Here is a 19518-nt window from a genome sequence, read left to right as displayed (position 1 = left end):
TCTTTGTGGTAACAGAACAATTTTGTATCCTGATTGTGGTGGTGATTGCACGAATCCCTATATGTGATAAAATTTCATACAACTATATGTCCCCCCAAATATATGTGTGTGTGCGTGTGTGTGTGTGTAAAAACTGGTGAAATCTAAATAAGGTCTGTAATATAGCTAACAGTACTGTATCAATGTCAGTTTCTAGTTTTGATCATGTATTATGGTTACTAAGTTTTTACCTTTGGGGGGAGTGGGGGGGGGTGTAAGGGATTTCTCTGTCATATTTTGCAATGTCTTATGAGTCTAAAATTATTTCAGAAATATGTGGGGGTTTTTTCTCCAAAAGGAACAGAAAAATATAAGCTGATAAATTTAAAGTTTAGGTTTGGTGACCCTAAACACTGGGAATATCTGACCTTAGCGTTACCTCAATTACTAGAAACCTCGTGGCTTCACTTTAATCATGAATGATTTAGACTTTGGACAGAAGTTTGGATAGGGTATTTTGTGTCCTCTCTTAGGCATTAAGGAAATACATTCCAGGAAGAAGCTGTCATGTTCTGCAAAAGGCAAACAAATAAAAATGCATTCTGACCTTATATGTAACTCTTATCTGTTTATTTATACAAACATCATTTATATAAATAATTTAAAAGCTATTTGCTTTAAACTTCTGTTTTACCCACCAGACCTGCTAAACAAGTAAAGGATAGGAGACTCATTTGATTTATTTTCTTCTCCCCCTTTACTCTTGTATGAGTTCTAATTGATTGTAAGAGAAGCAATGAGCAATACAGTGAACCAGTTAATCCCTAGAGAGGTAATCTTGCTCTGACCAATGGAAGACTGAGTTTAATCTTTCGAGTTCCCTAACTTCTCTACCACTTTCTGAGATCTTTCTTTCTATTCTCCACTTCTCTCTTATGATTCATTTTTGTCCTCCTCTTTCCATAGGCAGGTGTGGTGTGATGGTGTCACTGACGTTCTCCTTGTGTCTTCCCTCCTCTAGCTATCTTAATGACTTGGACCGTGTTGCCGACCCTGCCTACCTGCCTACGCAACAAGATGTGCTTAGAGTTCGAGTCCCCACCACAGGGATCATCGAATACCCCTTTGACTTACAAAGTGTCATTTTCAGGTAGTAACTGAGTCCATACAACCCACTTCTGAACTGTTATGCTTTGAGTACACTTGGTGAACTCTATAAATATTGAAATCATATGTATGTTTTAAAACAGAATCATTTTTATACCAATTATTATCATTAGATCCACAAAATGAAACCGTGTGTCCCTGAAAGAGGAAGCAAAGGAAAGATATGTGGGCAGGTTTCTCATTTCAGGTTAAATTATCAGAAAATCAATGAAATCTTAGTTTTTTGATGGTTGAACAAAATCAGTTCCTCCAACATTAGTCCTGATTATAATTTTGGGGGGAATCATTTAATCTGCAAGGACAATGGATATATTTTTAGATTTTTTATAAGATATGAATAATCTTATGACCCTATAAGTAATAGAACTTATATGTTGGCAGAAGCTCTTTCAGGTCATTGTTTCCTCCAAGCCCCCTGGTACCAATGCAGAATTCTTCAGTAGCAATAAAACTCTGGGATGCTTTGTATTCCTAAGATACGTGGCTTGAAAATTTTCAAAACACATGATTTTAAATATGGATTGAGTAACCTAGTCTAAATTTAAGAAAATAGAGTGAAAATTTATGACTTCCTCCCTCACAGCTGCTGTTCTGAGTAATACTTTAGCATAGGTATTGTCTTTTTTTTAAGATGAGGAAAAAAGTAAACAATACTGATTACTTTCACTTAATCTCTTACTCCACCATCACTCAGTTGTACTATTAGTTAGAATACAACCACAGGGTGAGAAATGAAGGCGTGTGAGTCTCTTTGAGTGTGGAGAGTTGAGTTCCTTATTAGAGCCCATCTCATTGAGGAAAACTGCGCGCAATGCAGGGTTGTGAAGTAGAAGTGTGTAATTCTTGCTGTGTAACTCTGCCACGAGACTCTGATGAGCAGGCCCTCCGCTATTCCCTGCCAGAGCCCCCGCCAAAGTCCTGTGTGTTTTATTCGTATCAGTCTCTGCACCCGTGGTCGCATCTAGCTGCTGTACTCTGCTCTAGTAGACAGATCCCAAAGTGGGAGACATGTTGGAAATGATTCTGAGCCTCAGTTTTTTTCATCTGTATAACAATTGCATTAAATGATCACCAAGGTTCCTTATAGCTTTGACATTCTGGATTACTTAAATGTTTGAGTTCATTGCATTTAGAGATCTTTAATTTGAAACACCCAAATTTCCTTCCTCTTATAACCATACTACAGAATATTTTCAGAAAACATATAGCAATTCTGGGAGATTTTCATCTCCTTATTGCTTTATAAATAATGACTTCTGAAACCAGGTTACTATTCTTATTTTTTTCTACATTGTGTGCACTCACATTTGCCACTACAGTAATAGTAGTGACTTTGAAAAATAATTTCCTGCCAACATCAAAAGCATGTTGTAGAGATTAATGTGACATGATTTCATGTAAATGAGTAGCATACTATTCACTCAACACCAGGGAAGAGCTAGCATTTTAATTTTTCTAAAGACCTAAGAATCCTAGTTTTGATGTCCATCATCCATAAGTCTCCTGATTCCATGGTTTTGCCCCTGTGATACATCTTCTGTGCCTTAAAGAACTTTTAGAAGCAGTCACTGGAAGAGCCTTAATTTCTTAGTTTAGGTTTAATGCTTAGAGACAGGAGAACACCAGGAACAACTGCAATCTTCAACAAATGCTTACAGAGCCATACTCTCAAACTTTTTTCCTAAAATCCTCATTCTCTGAAAGTATTTTATCCTGCGAACATTGTGCACATTTTTGTTGAAATATGGAACAATAGTTTGAAGAAACTTGGATTCAGTGCCAAGTGCTGCTAGGTATTTTCATATATATACATAATCAAATTAATCGATAATGTTGGTTTCTGAGCAGTAACTCGGCACAAAATTGACGTGTTAAAAACAAATCCTTGAAATAGTTCAAATGATGGCCTCTTGTAGCATATTTTATGGCAGGTTAGCAAGTTCTTTTATGCATAAGGCTAATCACACTGTTACCCAATATGACTGGAACTGGCCCAAATTATTGCTAATATTGGAAGGAAATAAAGCCCCAAATGCTTACCCTACTGATAAAGGATCAGGGGAGTTGTGTTTGGATTTAGCTGAAGCATCACACACAACCTATATGGAATTGTAGGGCATCTTCCATCTTCTCAATGTATTTGCAATCATTTCTAGCATCTTTGAGAAATATATGAGGATCTTCATTCTCATTTTATAGGAAGATAAACTGAAGTCAGTATTTGCCATTAGGGCTTAATACAAATAAAACTAATTTTATTTACTCCTTAATGCTTGATTAAATAAAACCATTTTGCTTGGCTTGGCACAGGATTATTTTTTACAGAGTTATAATTTTCGTACACATCTGGTAACATTCTGCTAACCACAATGATTTATTACCCAGAATGCCTTGATTTTGGTTGCTCGGTAATAGAAAATTAGTAGATGTTCAATAAGTATCAATTGAATTGACTTGGATGACTATTCTCTTTAGAGAGTATTTTTCCTAAGTTTTGTAAGTAAAGCTATATTTATATTGATTTTTTTCTTTATATGCTATTAATATGAATATTGTTAACCTTGCAGAATGGTCGATGTAGGGGGCCAAAGGTCAGAGAGAAGAAAATGGATACACTGCTTTGAAAATGTCACCTCTATCATGTTTCTAGTAGCGCTTAGTGAATATGATCAAGTTCTCGTGGAATCCGACAATGAGGTGAGTGCCCGTGCACAGGCAGTGGGTGGTCATTTTATTATTTGATACAAATAAATGATAGGATGTTGGGTGTGGGATATGGAGTAAACTGACTTCATTGCTTTCTTGACTATTGACTTAAGATTTTAAAAATAACCGTATGGTACACATGGTACACTCAGAAGGGTAAGCTCTTTTGTCCAATGTATGAGCAGGTCTGTGTGTTCATCTCTAATTAGATGCAATTTGATACTTTCCACATTATGCAGAGGCTCTGAAAATGAAAATAACACAGAAATCTTGGGCTAGTCATCAGATCATAGTGTAGCCTTCTCCCTGCAGGCTGGAGTCGGGAGTGTGGGAGTGAGTCAGCCTGTTTTGTTTTGTTTTCATTTTGTCTAAATCATTGTTTGTGTGGTGGGTGGGTCCCAAAGAGTACTCAAAGCTCAAAACCCCTCTTGGCAAGTGTGAGTGACTTCGCAGCTGGGCTCTAAATCAGTCCGTTGTGGGGCCAGGAGGTGTCTTGGTGATGTGGCCTTTCTGCTCTTAAAGCATAATTTTGTCTCTACTAAGCAGGGAGTGATTGAAAAAGGGTCGTTGGTATGCCTGTCTGGAGATATATGATTCAGTAATGTAAGTTCCTCCCCATTACATGAAAATTTAACAGGCGTAAATATGGATTTTGAGGATATCAAAGGTTTGATGATGAGTCAGAGTTGAGTATAGAATATAATTAAAGGGCATAGAAAACTGACTTTGAGCTGGAATTCAGTGTGTGTGTTGGAGGAATGGAGAAGATGCCGTTGATATGTACCCTGCTAGAGGCAAAGAGTGCAGACTGACACATGAATAATAAGTATTAAATATACTTCTAATAGAGTAGCAAGTAAAGAAAGTGACATATCTCCAGTAGCTGATTAAAATAAGATCTGGCATATTAAAATATACTTTTAATGTTGTACATCTGTTAGGTATATAAGAATCCTGGCTTCTTGGTCCTTTTAAGTATTTTATTTTTCTGTAAGTGCTAATATCTTCATTAATAGACACATCTAATCCTCCATAGCATTTCTTTTGTATGTATTGATAAACAGTTCATGAGCAATTATTTCACATAGAGCTGAGTTACCTATTCATGGATTTCAGAATCTTTCCTGGGTGTAAGTATATGGGCCTTTGAATCGATCAAAACTTATTTTTAAGAATGAAGTTTATCAGCCATTTGCCTTCTGTAGCTATAATGCAGAATGCCTGAAAATGTTAACATTTAAGTTCATCAATTGCCATCAGAATTTTAGCTATGATATCTCTATACAATAGTACCCCTTCCCTTATCCGAGGTTTCGCTTTCTGTGATTTCAGTTACTTGCAGTTAGTTGCCATCCAAAGATATCAAATAGGAAATTCCAGAAATAACTCAGTAAACAATTTATAAGTTATTAATTGTGCACCATTCTGAGTGGCTTGATGAAATCTTGCACTGTCCTCGCCCAGGACATGACTCACCCCTTTGTCCAGCATATCCATGCTATAGATGCTCCCCACCCCTTAGTCACTTAGTAGGCACCTCAGTTGTAAGACTGACTATCAAAGTATTACAGTGTTTGTATTGAAATAACCCGTTTTATTTAATAATGGCCCCAAAGCACAAGAGGAGTGATGCTGACGTTCATATATGCCAGAGAGAAGCAATACAGTCTTTTTTTAAGTGAAAAGGTGAAAGTTTTCTACTTAATAAGAGAGCCCACATTCACATGACTTTTATTACGGTACTAAAGGCCCAGTGCATGAAATTCGTGCATGGGTAGGGTCCCTAGCAGCTGCCAGCTGGGGGCGCCTCCCTTCCCCCAGCTACCTGCCGCCACTGCTGCTGCTGGCCCCAGCCCCTGGTCGAACTCCTGGTTGAATTCCTGGTTGAGGGGACAATTTGCATATTAGGCTTTTATTATATAGGATTGTTATGATTTTTCTACTTTATTTTTAGTTATTGTTAATTTCTTACTATGCCTAATTTATAAATTAAACTTTATCATAAGTATGTGTGTACAGGAAAAAACATAGTGTATAAGGTTTTGGTACAATCCAGAGTTTCAGGCATCCATCTTGGAACATGTTTCCTGCAGATGGGGAGGTGGGGGAAATGACTACTTTGTATACATTTCTATCTTTATCTATATTGGTGTTGGTTGATTGTTCCATAATTCTTGGTTGTAATATTTTGAACATACTGCATATTTCAGAAGCAGACATATGACAACATGTCTGATGTCTTTAAATGTTGAATCAAGATAAAAAATATTTTGAGGGCTTGTCTACTATGTGCTGGGTCCCAGGGAATCTAAAGAGATACCAAAATGAAGAAAGAAAAAATCAACTTTGCCCTAAAAGACCTCGTATATGAGGTAATGCTTTTGTAAGATGTAAGACACACACATTATTTTATTTCTTATGTCATTTGTTTACATAATGGCTATAGGAAAAGTGCGTTTATCAATACACATTATATATGAGATAAATGCTTTGTATCTATAGAGAAGTTAATGTTGTGATTTAATGCTGATCAATTTACCACTTTAAAATTTACAAACTAGAAAATAAATTTCTTAGCTCATCAGCTAATTCTAGTTAATCCACTTCTTTATCTGAACATTACAAATCATTTATTTCATTTTTCACTCGACATTGCTAGTGGAGATCAGATTTTTGTATAAAATAGTATATACTTTTACATATTAATCAGAATAAAATGACATTGTTTTGGTTATCAGATATCATAATTACATTTTCCACAATAACTTACCATTCAATGTATAGGCACTATGTACATCTAAAAATATTTCTACAGTTTCTTTGATTCCAATGGTGATGTATTATTCTACAAATTAAATAAATTATTAGTTTTTCATTAGGACATCCTATTTGCTTGGGAATATTTTTAAAGTCTCACTTGTAATTCTCTGAGATAAAAGTCTTTTTAAAAAATGATTTGAGAGAGAGACAGAGAGAGAAATCGATGTGAGAAAGAAACATTGATTAGTTGCCTCCCGAATGCCCTCCCACTGCATAAAACCCACAACCTGGGTTTGTGCCCTGACCGGGAATCAAACCCGCCAACTTTTGGTGTATGGGTGCTCCATATACTGAGCCACACCGGCCAGGGCAGAGATAACAATAATTTTTATGCTGTTGATTTTTCAGACCTCAGGTCAAGCCTAATGGTATTATGGCAGATAAATTAGGCATAGTAAGAAAAATACTGCTTTTTCATTACTTCATCCGTTAGTTGTAATCATCACTGTTGATCCTGTTGGTAATTATAAAACACTGTCAAAGTACTTTTTAATATTGGGATGTAGTTACATTATATATATTTTTTCAGTTGTACTATAATATATGAAAATGTCATTGCCTCTCTACTTTCTTAAATCATTAAGGAAATTTGGAACTATGGAATTCTGTTTTCCTTAAATTGTATGCTTTTGGTAAGACAAAATTGAAATAATTCCCCCAAAAAATTCTGTTCTTGGTTTTGAAATCCGAAGTTCATCACTTTAATCCAAAGCAGACTTTGTTATACCTCCCTTGGTATATATTTGTGAGAAAAACCTGTGAATGGATACTGACAGCCTCCTTTTCTATCCTGGGGAACTGGGGAAAATCACATTGCAGACCACCCGCCAAGGCTACTATGGGAAGTATGCTAGACTATTGCTTTTGCTTTTAATATTTCTAAAAATTTCTGTACTAATCTTCAAAATTTCTGTACATCTGCTTTTGTCTGTCTGAATTCTCAGCCTTCCTAGACTTCGGAAAATGCATTTCTGTTGTTCTTTTTCTTTCTCTCCAAAGAAGGAAATACATTATCAAATAGTGGGTAAGAATAACTAGCCTTGTAGAGCTCTGTTGATTTGCATATTCCCTTTGCTGTCTGATTTTCCCTGTGATAACACATCAGCACGAAGCCAACTATTTCACTGCAATCTTTCATGCACATATTATTTCAGAGCACACAATAAGGCATCCACATAACATATTTCAGTTTATCAGTGTGTATCCAAACTCTTTTAGTCTTTATTTTTCTGGATCTTTGTTACATGAATGTCTGAGCACTAATACAAAGATGCTTCCTTAGACATTGGCCTAGGGCAGTGATGGCGAACCTATGACACGCGTGTCAGAGGTGACACGCGAACTCATTTTTTTTGGTTGATATTTCTTTGTTAAATGGCATTTAAATATATAAAATAAATATCAAAAATATAAGTCTTTGTTTTACTATGGTTGCAAATATCAAAAAATTTCTATATGTGACACGGCACCAGAGTTAAGTTAGGGTTTTTCAAAATGCTGACACGCCGAGCTCAAAAGGTTCGCCATCACTGGCCTAGGGTCTGCCTTACAGACCAGCCACTTTATAGAATCTCAAAGACTTAGACTTTTTTCTCCTCCACTTCTTTTTTTGAATGTGTGCTTCTAATTTATGTTGATCCTTTTGAAATTATCATGATCGGCTATGTTTTAGTTTTATGAATCTATCAAGAGAATTTCTCATACCCGAGACCCCCCTTAACCAAGATGGATTCCTGAATATTGGATCTCATAACCATTTATCCTTCAAACCTGATTCTTAGAATTGCTCATTATATTTTAATAAATAGTAAAAGAAGAGAATAGGCCTTTATAATACCTTAAGCACTTTATACCTGTTCAAAACGTGCTTAAACCCGTCACTTACTTGAACCACACCCGGTGACCTCCCTGTTAAGTTAGAGCCAGGCTTGCTGGTATGTGTTACAGATGCAACATGGAGAGATTAAGAACCATGGCCAAGGTCCCCAGGGCTCCCTTCCCTGCCATTCCAGGCCAGCTTTCTCTCCCCTCTTTCCCAGCCTCTTCCAGAAATTGTAGACAAACTCAGAGGAAAAGTGAGAGAAGCTATTGACATGACCAGGAGCATGGAAGCAGAATGAAAATCCTGCCCTTTGAAGAAGGGGTTGAGATACCTCTCCTCTGCCCCTAAGCTCTTATTATTATTCTCACAGGTCGCAGTAAACTTCACCAGTAATTCAGAATTCCTGTATTGCTCATCGGATTTTGAACTATCGTAAAACAAATAGTCTAAATTATGCATTTCCCTTGGATATTTTGCCTCTACTTTGCTTTTAAAATGAAGCCATTTTGAAGTCATTCAGCTGTAGCCAAAGTTTGAACATTTTCTTTAAACGTGTGAAACATGTACTTCGTTCTGCTCTAAAAACTCCAAGTGAGCTCTGGGAATTTTTTTTTCACATAAAATTCAGCTTTGAAGGTAAAACTGACTAAAAATTGAGGAGTAAAAGAAATTTGAACTCCAAAGGAAATGGCTAAAGGAAACTTTTAAGTGTCGTTAAAGGTAAAAGCTTTGGTTAAACTCTCCAGTCTCAATTGGACTGAGTCTAACCCTCCTTTATTGACTTTTAATCAGATTATGAAATCAGAAACTACATCTTACTTCTCAGCCTTTGGTATACTTGCCTCGGATTCATGGCCTGATTAGCAAAGATATTCCTGAAAGACGCCCTACTTTTTTATATGTAACCCCTTTTCCATTTCCTCATTCCTTTGTTCATTTAGCCACTAGTTCCTGTTTGAAACTCCTTTCCTTGCCCTTTTCATTACTCACCGTTTCTCTTTCCTCCATTATTTCATTCTTTCTCAGTTTCTTCATTTGCATTGAAGGAAGTTAGAAGGAAGTTTTCTGATCCCCATTTATGAGTCTGAACTGGAGACCTTAGTACTGGTAAGAGGGTGGGGAAGCAGGCACACACATGGGCACTTTTTGTGTGGATGTGTATTGGAAATCTTTTAAAGACTTTATATTGAACCCGTATTAATACAATCTGTGCAATACTTTTTTTTAAAGGTGAATTATGGCTTAGCTGGTGTGGCACAGTGATTGAGTGTTGACCCATGAACCTAGAGGTCACGGCTCAATCCCCAGTAGGAGGTGTGCAGGAGATAGCCGATCAACGATTCCCTCTCATCATTGATGTTTCTAGCCCTCTCTCCCTATTCCTCCTCTCTCCGAAATCAAGAAATGAATTATATTATAAAATATAATTATTATATTATAAAATATAATTCATTTAAAAAATGAATTATATTATAAAATAGTATGTTTAGTATAATCTGATTTCTGTAATTACAACTAGTTATATATGCAGAATTATTTTAGGGAAGGTTATTAGCCCCCCAAAAGAAAATAATTTGTAAGATTTTATACCAAGACCAAGGTGTAAACTGTGATTATAACTGAAACTATAATTTTTTCTTAAGTAAAACGAAGTAAGACTTTAGATTGGAATTTCAGCTCTGCTATTTCCCAATTTAGTTCATTTTTCTTTCTGATTATCTTTTTCTTACTGATTTGTAGGAGTTCCTTACATCCTTGGATGTCAGGCTTTTATCACATGTATTGTATACATCTTCCACTTTGTAGGTTGGCATTTATTCTCTTAATGGTGTTTTTTGATCAACAAAGTAGTATGTTTTAATAAAATCTATCAAAAAATTTTTATGGTTGTGTGTGTGTGTGTGTGTGTGTGTGTGTGTGTGTGTGTGTGTTTACCTAACTGCACACACACAGTAGGATAGAATAAATCACCTGAAAAATCTGGATGAAAGGACAGTAAGAGTTGGAGGGTGAGATTAAGAAGTGAAATAAAAGTAACACAACCAGGTATCTTTCCTGTGGTAGTCCAAAATTTAGTCAGCGTCTCTTATCATCCAATAAAAGGAGGTAATCATGCTCTGTTACAAGATTCACTGTGGTTGTTTTTTTTTTTTAAAGTCAGCTTCTCCTGGTACTGAGCCTGAGTGACTTCTGCAACTTCATTAAGAGATGCTGTTAAAAATTATATCCATGACACAAAATTAAATCCATGATAGTATTCCTCCAGGAAACCAAATATTAGAATTCATAAGAGCTGTTTAAGCTTCCCTCAGTGTAAGTTGTTGCCATAATATCAGTGTTTGTGGTGAGCCAATATTGTGTGGCCTAAACACACCACCTGATGTAAGAATAAAACTGAGAATAGCTAGGGAAGTGGATTTTGTTTACTTCTGTTTTTAAAAAAAATAGATATTTTATTATTGATTTCACAGAGGAAGGGAAAGAGAGAGAAACATCAATGATGAGAGAGAATCATTGATTGGCTGCCTCCTGTACGCCCCACACTGGGGATTGAGCCCGCAACCTGGGTATGTGCCCTGACTGGCAATCGAACTGTGACCTCCTGGTTCATAGGTCGACACTCAACCACAGAGCCACGCCAGCCGGGCTACTTCTGTTTTTATAAACACTTTCAGTGAAACAAAAAAAGTATAAAATTATAGAGAACTTACAATTTTGACATATTTGCTTTAAATCTTTATTTTCACGGAAAAAAAGTGACACAGATACAATTAAAGACCTTGTGTAACCTTCCCTGATACATTTCTCAGCATTGCTTTTGAGATTTTTTTCGGGGTTGCTACACAGGGCTCTGATTCATTTATTTAGACCACCATTTAATTCCATTGTGTGAATAAGCCCTATTGTGTTTCACATACTTCTCATTCAATCACATTTTTAATGCAGATTACCTTTTTTTATCCTTGCCCATTCTCCCCCTTACTCAAACCCCAAACAGAGTTGTTGTTGTTTTTTTAAGAGATGTAGACACAATTTTAATCATATTCTGGTGACTGTTTTTTGCTGGTTATACATATAGAAATTACCTTTCAGTGAGTGGCGTTTCCTTTATTAGTTATACTATTGTATTTTCTTCAAGAATTTTTTTTCCTTTCCCCAAAAATATGAAGATAGAGCCTTTATTTTCTATTAAAAGTTACAAGGTTTTGCTTTCCATAGGCTTTCTATGCACCTGTACTTGATTTTTGTGTATGATGGGAAGTAAGAATTTAACATTTTTTTGCCATATTTCTGTTCAGTTCTCCCAGTACCATCTATTGAATAGTAAATTCATCATCTCCACTGATGGTTTTTCAACCTTTTAAATTATGAAATATATATTTACATAAAAATGTGCAGCACACTGACATCACAAAATGTCACAGGGTGTCAAAACACAGAACGTTGCCAAGACCACTGACACCCTGCTGGTGCCCCTACCCGGCAGGTAGCCACTGTCCTTTAAGGTGAACACTTCTTTGCTTTTGTCTTTCATTTTAACACTTAAATATGCATCCTTGAACACTATAGTCTAGTTTTTACTTGTGTTTCCCTTTTATACAAAAGGAATTAAACAATGTGTTTTAGAATTTTCTAGACAGTATGCTATTTTCACTTACATAAACTTTTATGTCTTGTTTCTTTTACTCAACATTATGTTTGTAAGGTATATACATTCTATATTCTACATAATTCACTTATTTACATTGCCATGTAGTAGTCAACTGCATGAAAATACCACAGTTTGTGTATCTATTCTCTTATGTGTGGATTCTTGGTATGTTTCCAGTGTGGGGATATCACAAATGATGCTGCTGTGAATACCAGGTACATGTCTCTTGGCACACATGTACTTCCTGTTGGATATATGCCTAGGAGTAGAATCCCGGGCACATAAAGAATATATATCTTCACCTTTAGTAGATGGGGCAAAAGTATTTTTCAAAGTCAGAGTACTAATTTATACTCCCACCAGCAATGTCTGAAAGTTTCTGTCACTTCCCATCTTTGCCAACCGTTGGCATTGTCAGTCTTTTTCATTTTAGCCCTTCTGGTGGCTAAGTGCTGAGCTGTAGTCCCTGCATGTGCCTGCTTACTTGGGCATAACCTCACTCCTAGTGCATAGCCATAGTGCAAAGCAATGATAGTTCACTAGGGCCCTAACCCCCTTAGCCTCTCAGCTGCCACCTCCAGAATCAGCAGATATCTCTGTGGAGAGAGTGGCCCCAAATATAAGCTCACTTCTCTAGATTTGTCTTTTTCCAAGATTCTGGCCTGATATTTCTTGATTACTTTTTAGGCCTCTGAGGCTTTTAAGCAAATATATTTTTTATTCTGTTAGTCCTTCTGAATGTTCTCCTTTCCACTGATATTAATGACACACGTGATGTGTTTCAGGTTTTATTAAACGCATGGGACTTTCTCAGGGCTATTTGGTTAACGTATTTTCTACTCCTGTAGCAATATAAAAGTTATCAAATCACTAGTTGTATAATCATCTTGATATCTAGTGCATCAAATCGATCTACCTTGTTATTTAGAATTTTGTTCGCTACTCTTAGTCCTTTACGTACTCTTCTATTTGAATTTTAAGCTCAACTTATCAAATTCTAAACAACAAATTTAATTGGAATTGTAGTAAATATATAGTTACTTTGAGGTTACTTTTTCATCTTCACAGTATTGAGTTTTACCATCCATAAACATAACATGGTGTAGCTCACCATATATCATTTAGAACATTGTTTATGTCTTCGTATGTGGTCAGTCTTTATAAATGTCCCACGTGTGCTTGAAATTGTGATCTCGTATTTTTGGGTGCAAGGTTCTACATTATGTGTATTAGACAAACTTGTTAATTGAGTTATTCAAGTCTTTTATAGCCTTACTAATTTCTTGTCTGCTTGATCAATTATTGTACCTGGGTTGCAGGTTTTGATCTCTTGCCCTAGTTGGGGCTCCTGTGGGAGGCAACCAATCAATGTATCTCTCTCACATTGTTCTTTCTCCCCCCTTCCTTCCTCCCTCCCTCTCTCATTTCCACTCTCTCTAAAAATCAATGAAAAAAATATCCTCAGGTGAGGATTAAAAAATAATAAAATAAAGATGGATGTAGAGAAATAGATATTCTTATATGCTGCTGGTAGGAGGATAAATTGGTACAATTTGCCAATTGTATCGTAATTTGTAAAAACCTTTAATCCAGCAATTCTACTTAAAGGGATTTATGCTAATTGTTTAATTGGCTATATATCTCAAAGATATATAGAGGATAGTTCATCACAGCATTGTATATAGCTGTGAATAATTGAAAACACCTAAATTATTCAGTAGTAGGAGATTGGTTAGAAACCAGAGTATATATAAAAAATAAAATGCTATTTAAATACCAAAATGATAATATGAATGTATAATTAATATTAAATAAAAAGTTGTTAATTGTATATTAATGTAAAGAAATGATTTCAAAATAACATTGATAGCATGCATCTAATTTTTAAGATATGTAACACAGGTATTATTATTGATGCTTACAAAAATATCTGGAATGTTAATGTGAAACTGTGGCAGGGATTCTCTCTGAATGGTTGAATTAAGGGCAGTTTTTTTATTCATTTTACTTATTTTCATATATATAGAAATGATATTTTAAAGAAGTTAAGAAATTTTTAAGTGTTTATCAATTAAAATCTAGTTGAATAAAAATATTTTTTAGGTTGCTTTCTGATTTCCCAATTGTTTTAAGAAGGATAAGATGAAGTTATGAGTGAATAAAGAATCAGTACAAATAACTAGTCAAAGAAGCTTAGCAGTATTAGAAAGCATCCATTTTCCATCGGTTTGCTCAAAATGCCTTCAAAAGTGAGTCAGCCTGTAGAAATAATACAAGTTAAGGAGTTACTGAAATAAGGGAGACAGTTTTATGAGGTCAGGATTTATCTCAACGCTTGTTTGTTCATTTCACATGGAGCAGATGCAGAGTGCTTAAAGCTCAAAGTAGAAGAAAGCTCTGCGTTGCAGATGATCAAATGAAAATGCTGTGGGCTCAACGCCAGATTTAACCAACTGGGGTCTTTCTTGAGTACCATCTGATTCTCCCCTTTTTTTGGTTTTGTTTTGTTTTTAAAGAGAAGAGTTTGCCTTTTAGCAGGGAATCTGCATTTTTATAAAGCTTAAGATCATCACCTGGGGCTTTGTTATTCTCTAGAAAAATAGCACATTTGGTGGGACTTCAGGCTAAATGTTTAACGGGATCCAGATTGCATGACAGTTTCTTCAGAGAGCTTAGACTAAGATGCAGGGGCATGAATAACTGCCATTGTCCTGGTTTCTTCTGCTGTTTCAGTTAAATCTGCTACAGGGATAGCTCCATGTTTCCACACGTGAGCCCATGAAGAAATGAATAAAAGCAATACGTTTTTTGAATTGCCAATTCATGTAATGTGAATTGTTACTTTAAAAAAGAAATAAGTGAACAGGGATCTCTTTTGAAGGACATTGGGCCGCTATGATATAGGATGACTTCAAGACAGTCTCTAAAGAGGCAACAGGGAAATTAGAGAGAGTCCTGGTTTGAATCCCATCTCCACCCTTTTCAAGCTGGGTAATCTTGAACAAAATATCCCTGTGCCTCTCTTTCGATGTACAAAATGAGGATATTATTTGTCTCAGAGTGTTATGAGGATTATTAAAATAGATAACATGTAAACTTATTGCAGCACAGAGAGTCAGTAAATGATAGTTCATAGTACTGTTATAATCTTAATTGTGAAAGAAACGCTGTGATAACTTCCATTTCTAAACATCATCTTTAAGAGAACTCTTTGATTTGACATTTATGCCTTCCAGCAAGAGTAATAGGCTTAACTGATATTTGTTCCATAAGATAAAATGTGGGGAAAACTTATTTGTGCAAATGTTAAAAAACAAGGAAGCTTTTGTTTAAGAAAATTCTTTTTGGAATAACAGAAGGAAAAGGTTTTATAATGCAAAAAAAAAGGAACTGAAGAAATCAATATGGCTTTTAAGATATAGCTCGTATTCATAGGATATTTGTTATCTGCTTACATGTTTTATTTATCATAGTGTTTATATTAGTCATGGCTTTGTGGTTGAAGAAGACAAAAATTCCCACAAAGTAGCTCAAGCATGGAATGGCTCATGCCACTAGAAAGCTGTCATAGGGGTTGTTTGAACCAGGGATTTGGTTGGACATCTCTCTCCTCAAACCTTGAATCACCTCTTCCCAGCATAGCAACCCAAGAGAAAAGGGAGTTTCCACTCCAACTTCAAATTGAAAATCTTAGGACAGATATGTAGTGTGTTGACAGTCTCCATGTAAGTTAACACTGACCCACAGGTCAGAGGCACCTTGTTTCCAAAAGCAGGGATCATGGAGGAGCCACACCTGGCAGAGAAAACAATTGCCACCATTATGGTGTTTTCACATTGTGGGTTTCAACGCCTCAGTGAGTTGGAACCATTACTGGGTTTTGAATTTCATATAGTAGGTCATGAACAGCATCTTTAAAAAATGAAACAGAACAGATTTAAATAAAATTGAACAGAAAATTTCAAAGGGAATCACAACCAGTTGGAATTACTGTTTTATGAAACTTTTGTTCCCATTATATTGTGAGTGTGTGTGTGTGTGTGTGTGTGTGTACTAAATACAATCTAAAATGTATTGTTTAATGTGGACCACAATTTAGAAAGGTTTCAGGTCCACATTGCACATGCTCTCCTCTGTAAAGGACTGCCATCAGTGGGAAGGTGGTCTGCCTAGAGCTGGAATCTGCCCTGGGTTTTGGGATGGAGTAGCACACAGGAGTGGATGGGAGATGGTTGCTCCCAACTTCTCAGTCAACAGGGTTGGGTTTTTGTTTGGTTTGGTTAGGGAGAGTGGAATACAATATTTTTATTTTTTCTTTCTGTGACTTAATTTAAAATAAAGGTAACTATCAAAATCAGCTACAGCCATAAGTTCCACTCAATTTGTATGTGTTAACATACAAAGTCTTCCACCAGCAGGGCTGGCTTCACAGGTGTGCAATCTCATGCAGCTCCTACGTTTGGTTTAATTGTTCTCTGATATCACCATCTTAATTATTTTTTAATAAAGGCTCCCCATTTTTGTTTTGCATGAGGCCCTGTAAATTATGTAGCCAGTCCTGTCCACTGCAGACTAAACTGAGAGATCAGTAGTTAGAATCATTTTTTGCCTGCACCCAGAGAGCTGGGGACACCCTCAGTGCTCACCTGTGCTCCGGGGCACAGTACTTACAAGGGGAATATAGCTTTAATTCTCTGTTAAACTTAATGTCACCTGATGCCTTGTAGTTTGAGTTCTCATTTAAAGAAATTACACTGAACATGTTCCTCCTGATTAATTTGCAGTGTTTTGATGCATCCTGTCATTACCAGGCCATTCCCGGCCTCCCTTCCATGTTAGCGCCAGGCTGGCATGTCCAGGGAGGTTGGTCAGAAGCTAATCACTGAAGCCGTGGCAGCCAAACTTATGTTTAATGTTTGCCCCATTTCTCCTCCTCAGTACCCCCACACCCCTTATAGGCTGTCAACGTACAAAGGGGAAGAGACAGCATGGAATTTAAAGAGCTCGCGCTCAGGTTGTGTTCATTAAGCTGAGTTTCTAACACACGTTGTTGGTACGCAGGTGCCCATCTTAGAGTTGCCCTTTGAACTGGAGTAATGATAGATGCCCTCCCCTCCCCACCCCACTCCCCTAAAACATCCAACTAATTATAAAAACTATAGGCCAACCAAACTATAGGCTAACCCCAAAAAGAAAAATCTTAAAACAGTTTTATCTTTGCTTTGTGATTCCATTTCCAAACTGACCTGTGCTCAGTGAGAGTTCCTTTGGCACAGATACACACACAGTCTCTTTTGTTTTAATTCATATTCTCTGAAATGACCAGAGTTTCTGTGCTGTTGAATTCCTCTCCCTCTGAGTAGTGAGGTCTTGCTGTGGGACTTGTCCAACAAGAGGAAAAGCTCCTGCAATGCTGGAGCTGAAAGTTAGGGTGGTCAGAGCCATTGGCTACAGGATTCACAGGTTGGAATTTCAGATGCTAGCTCACACAGAAGTAGAGCTCTTTCCAAAGGAAAAGACGGTAATGAAAAACACCCAGGGAGGGGGACTTTTCTGACAAAGGCCTTTTGTTGACACTGATAATAAGCTCCCTGTTTTTTTGAGTTTGGCAGGCTCTGGTCTCTGGTTTCAGTGGAGATTCTGGGTTTTTTGGGTCTTGGGATGGACAATGTTTACCAGCCTTTCCACAGATCCTCCAGGCATTGAGCTCATTATAAATGAACCAAAATCTAACTGGATAAAAACCATTGTACTTGTTATTAGACCATGAATGAGCATTCATTGATCGATATGGTCTTCCTTTCTCTCTCCCCAAGAGACTGCCTTAAAAAAACACACACACAAAAAAACCATGAAAGATAAATTTTAAACGTAATCTTGTAGAATGATATATATCACTTTAAACAATGAAATTAACGTAGAATTCTTAATATTCCAGATCATATGCTGAATTCTAACCCTAACCTGAAATTTCCCAAATTGTGCCACTTTGCTAATTATTCGGTCCCATTAACCAGTCAGTATGCACATCGTGAGGAGAAACTGGTGCTTGCAGCTGTTTCATTAACCAAGTACACAATCCCCATTAGATCTTGCTTATCTTTTATACCAAGAACAGGTCATTCTTGTTGAATTATTGCAATCTGTGTTCTTCTTTTGAGAGAGTATTATAGTCTCAGTAGGTGAGAAACCCATGCATCCTTATCTAACCTTCTGCCCGCCTGGGATATAGAGCTGTGTGAATGTTGAGCGGTGTCTGAAATTCCTGCTGCTTCTCTCCAGCAGCTTGCCCCCTGTCTTTGTGGTTCGACTGATTTGTTTTTATAAAACAAATTGCTTGACTGTTTGATATAGGGCGGTACTCCAGTGGGTTTCAAGGAGCAAAGACTAAGTTTACCCTCTGTATCCGGGACAACACACAGCCTTGTTTTATCAGTCTCTGCACATCACTGGCCAGGGTTTAAAGGATCCTCTGGGTTAGCTCTCTCATTCCATTTGGTTATCATCAGAGTGGGTTATCCAGAAGTCACTATTGACTCAAAACACCACTCAGAGCATTATTAGAGCATAACTAATGTTACAGGAGAAGAAATCTCGATGATGCCAAATACCAGTCTAAGAGGACTGCTAACTGAAGTTCCCCGTCAGTTTCAGAACCCACCAGGTTGGTCTAGACTCCTCTAAGTGTTTGGCTATGTTAAAGTAGAACCTGGAGAACTGGTTCCTTAACCGAAAGTTCAGAGAGAGATTTCGTCAGAAGACCCTTCCTATATAATAAAAGCCTAATATGCTAAGTGTCCAGTCATCCAGTCGTCTGTTCAACCAATCAAAGCGTAATATGCTAATGGTATGCTAAGGCTGCTCAACCGCTCGCTAGTATGTGCACTGACCACCGGGGGCAGATGATCGACCAGTTGCTATGATGTGCACTGACCACCAGGGGGTAGATAGTAGACCGGTCGACCAGTCACTATGATGTGCACTGACTACCAGGGGGCAGACCCTTCGACCAGTAGGTTAGCTTGCTGCTGGGATTAGGCTGATCAGGACTGAGCAAGATGGGCCAAACATACTTTGGAGCCCTCCCACGATCCCTCCCCAGCTGGCCAACCTCCCACATCCCTCCCTGGCCCCGATCATGCACAGGTGGGGTCCCTCGGCCTAGCCTGTGCCCTCTCGCAATCTGGGACCCCTCAGAGTATGTTGGAGAGCTGGTTTCGGCCCAATCTCGCAGGCATAAAAGGCCAATATGTAAATCAAAAGAACTACCAGTCGCTATGATGTGCAGACCACCAGGGGCAGGCACTCAATGCAGAGGCTGCCCCCTAGTAGTCAGTGCCCTTCCACAGGGGGGTGCTGCCCAAGCCAAAAG

At 37.3% G+C, this 19518-nt stretch overlaps 1 protein-coding gene across 1 annotated transcript in view; it reads left to right on the top strand.

The window, feature by feature from the left end:
* GNAQ (G protein subunit alpha q) overlaps nt 1–19518 on the top strand; it is a 166946-nt gene that overhangs the window by 106884 nt on the left and 40544 nt on the right. The window contains exons 3-4 of the mRNA XM_006086825.3: nt 1001–1129; nt 3714–3843. Coding sequence (XP_006086887.1) covers nt 1001–1129; nt 3714–3843 — 259 coding nt within the window. The remainder of the gene's footprint in view (nt 1–1000; nt 1130–3713; nt 3844–19518) is intronic.

Source organism: Myotis lucifugus, unplaced genomic scaffold, assembly GCF_000147115.1.
Source record: "Myotis lucifugus unplaced genomic scaffold, Myoluc2.0 scaffold_31, whole genome shotgun sequence".
In the NCBI taxonomy this organism is placed as follows: domain Eukaryota; kingdom Metazoa; phylum Chordata; class Mammalia; order Chiroptera; family Vespertilionidae; genus Myotis; species Myotis lucifugus.
This window is presented reverse-complemented; position numbering and strand designations above follow the sequence as displayed.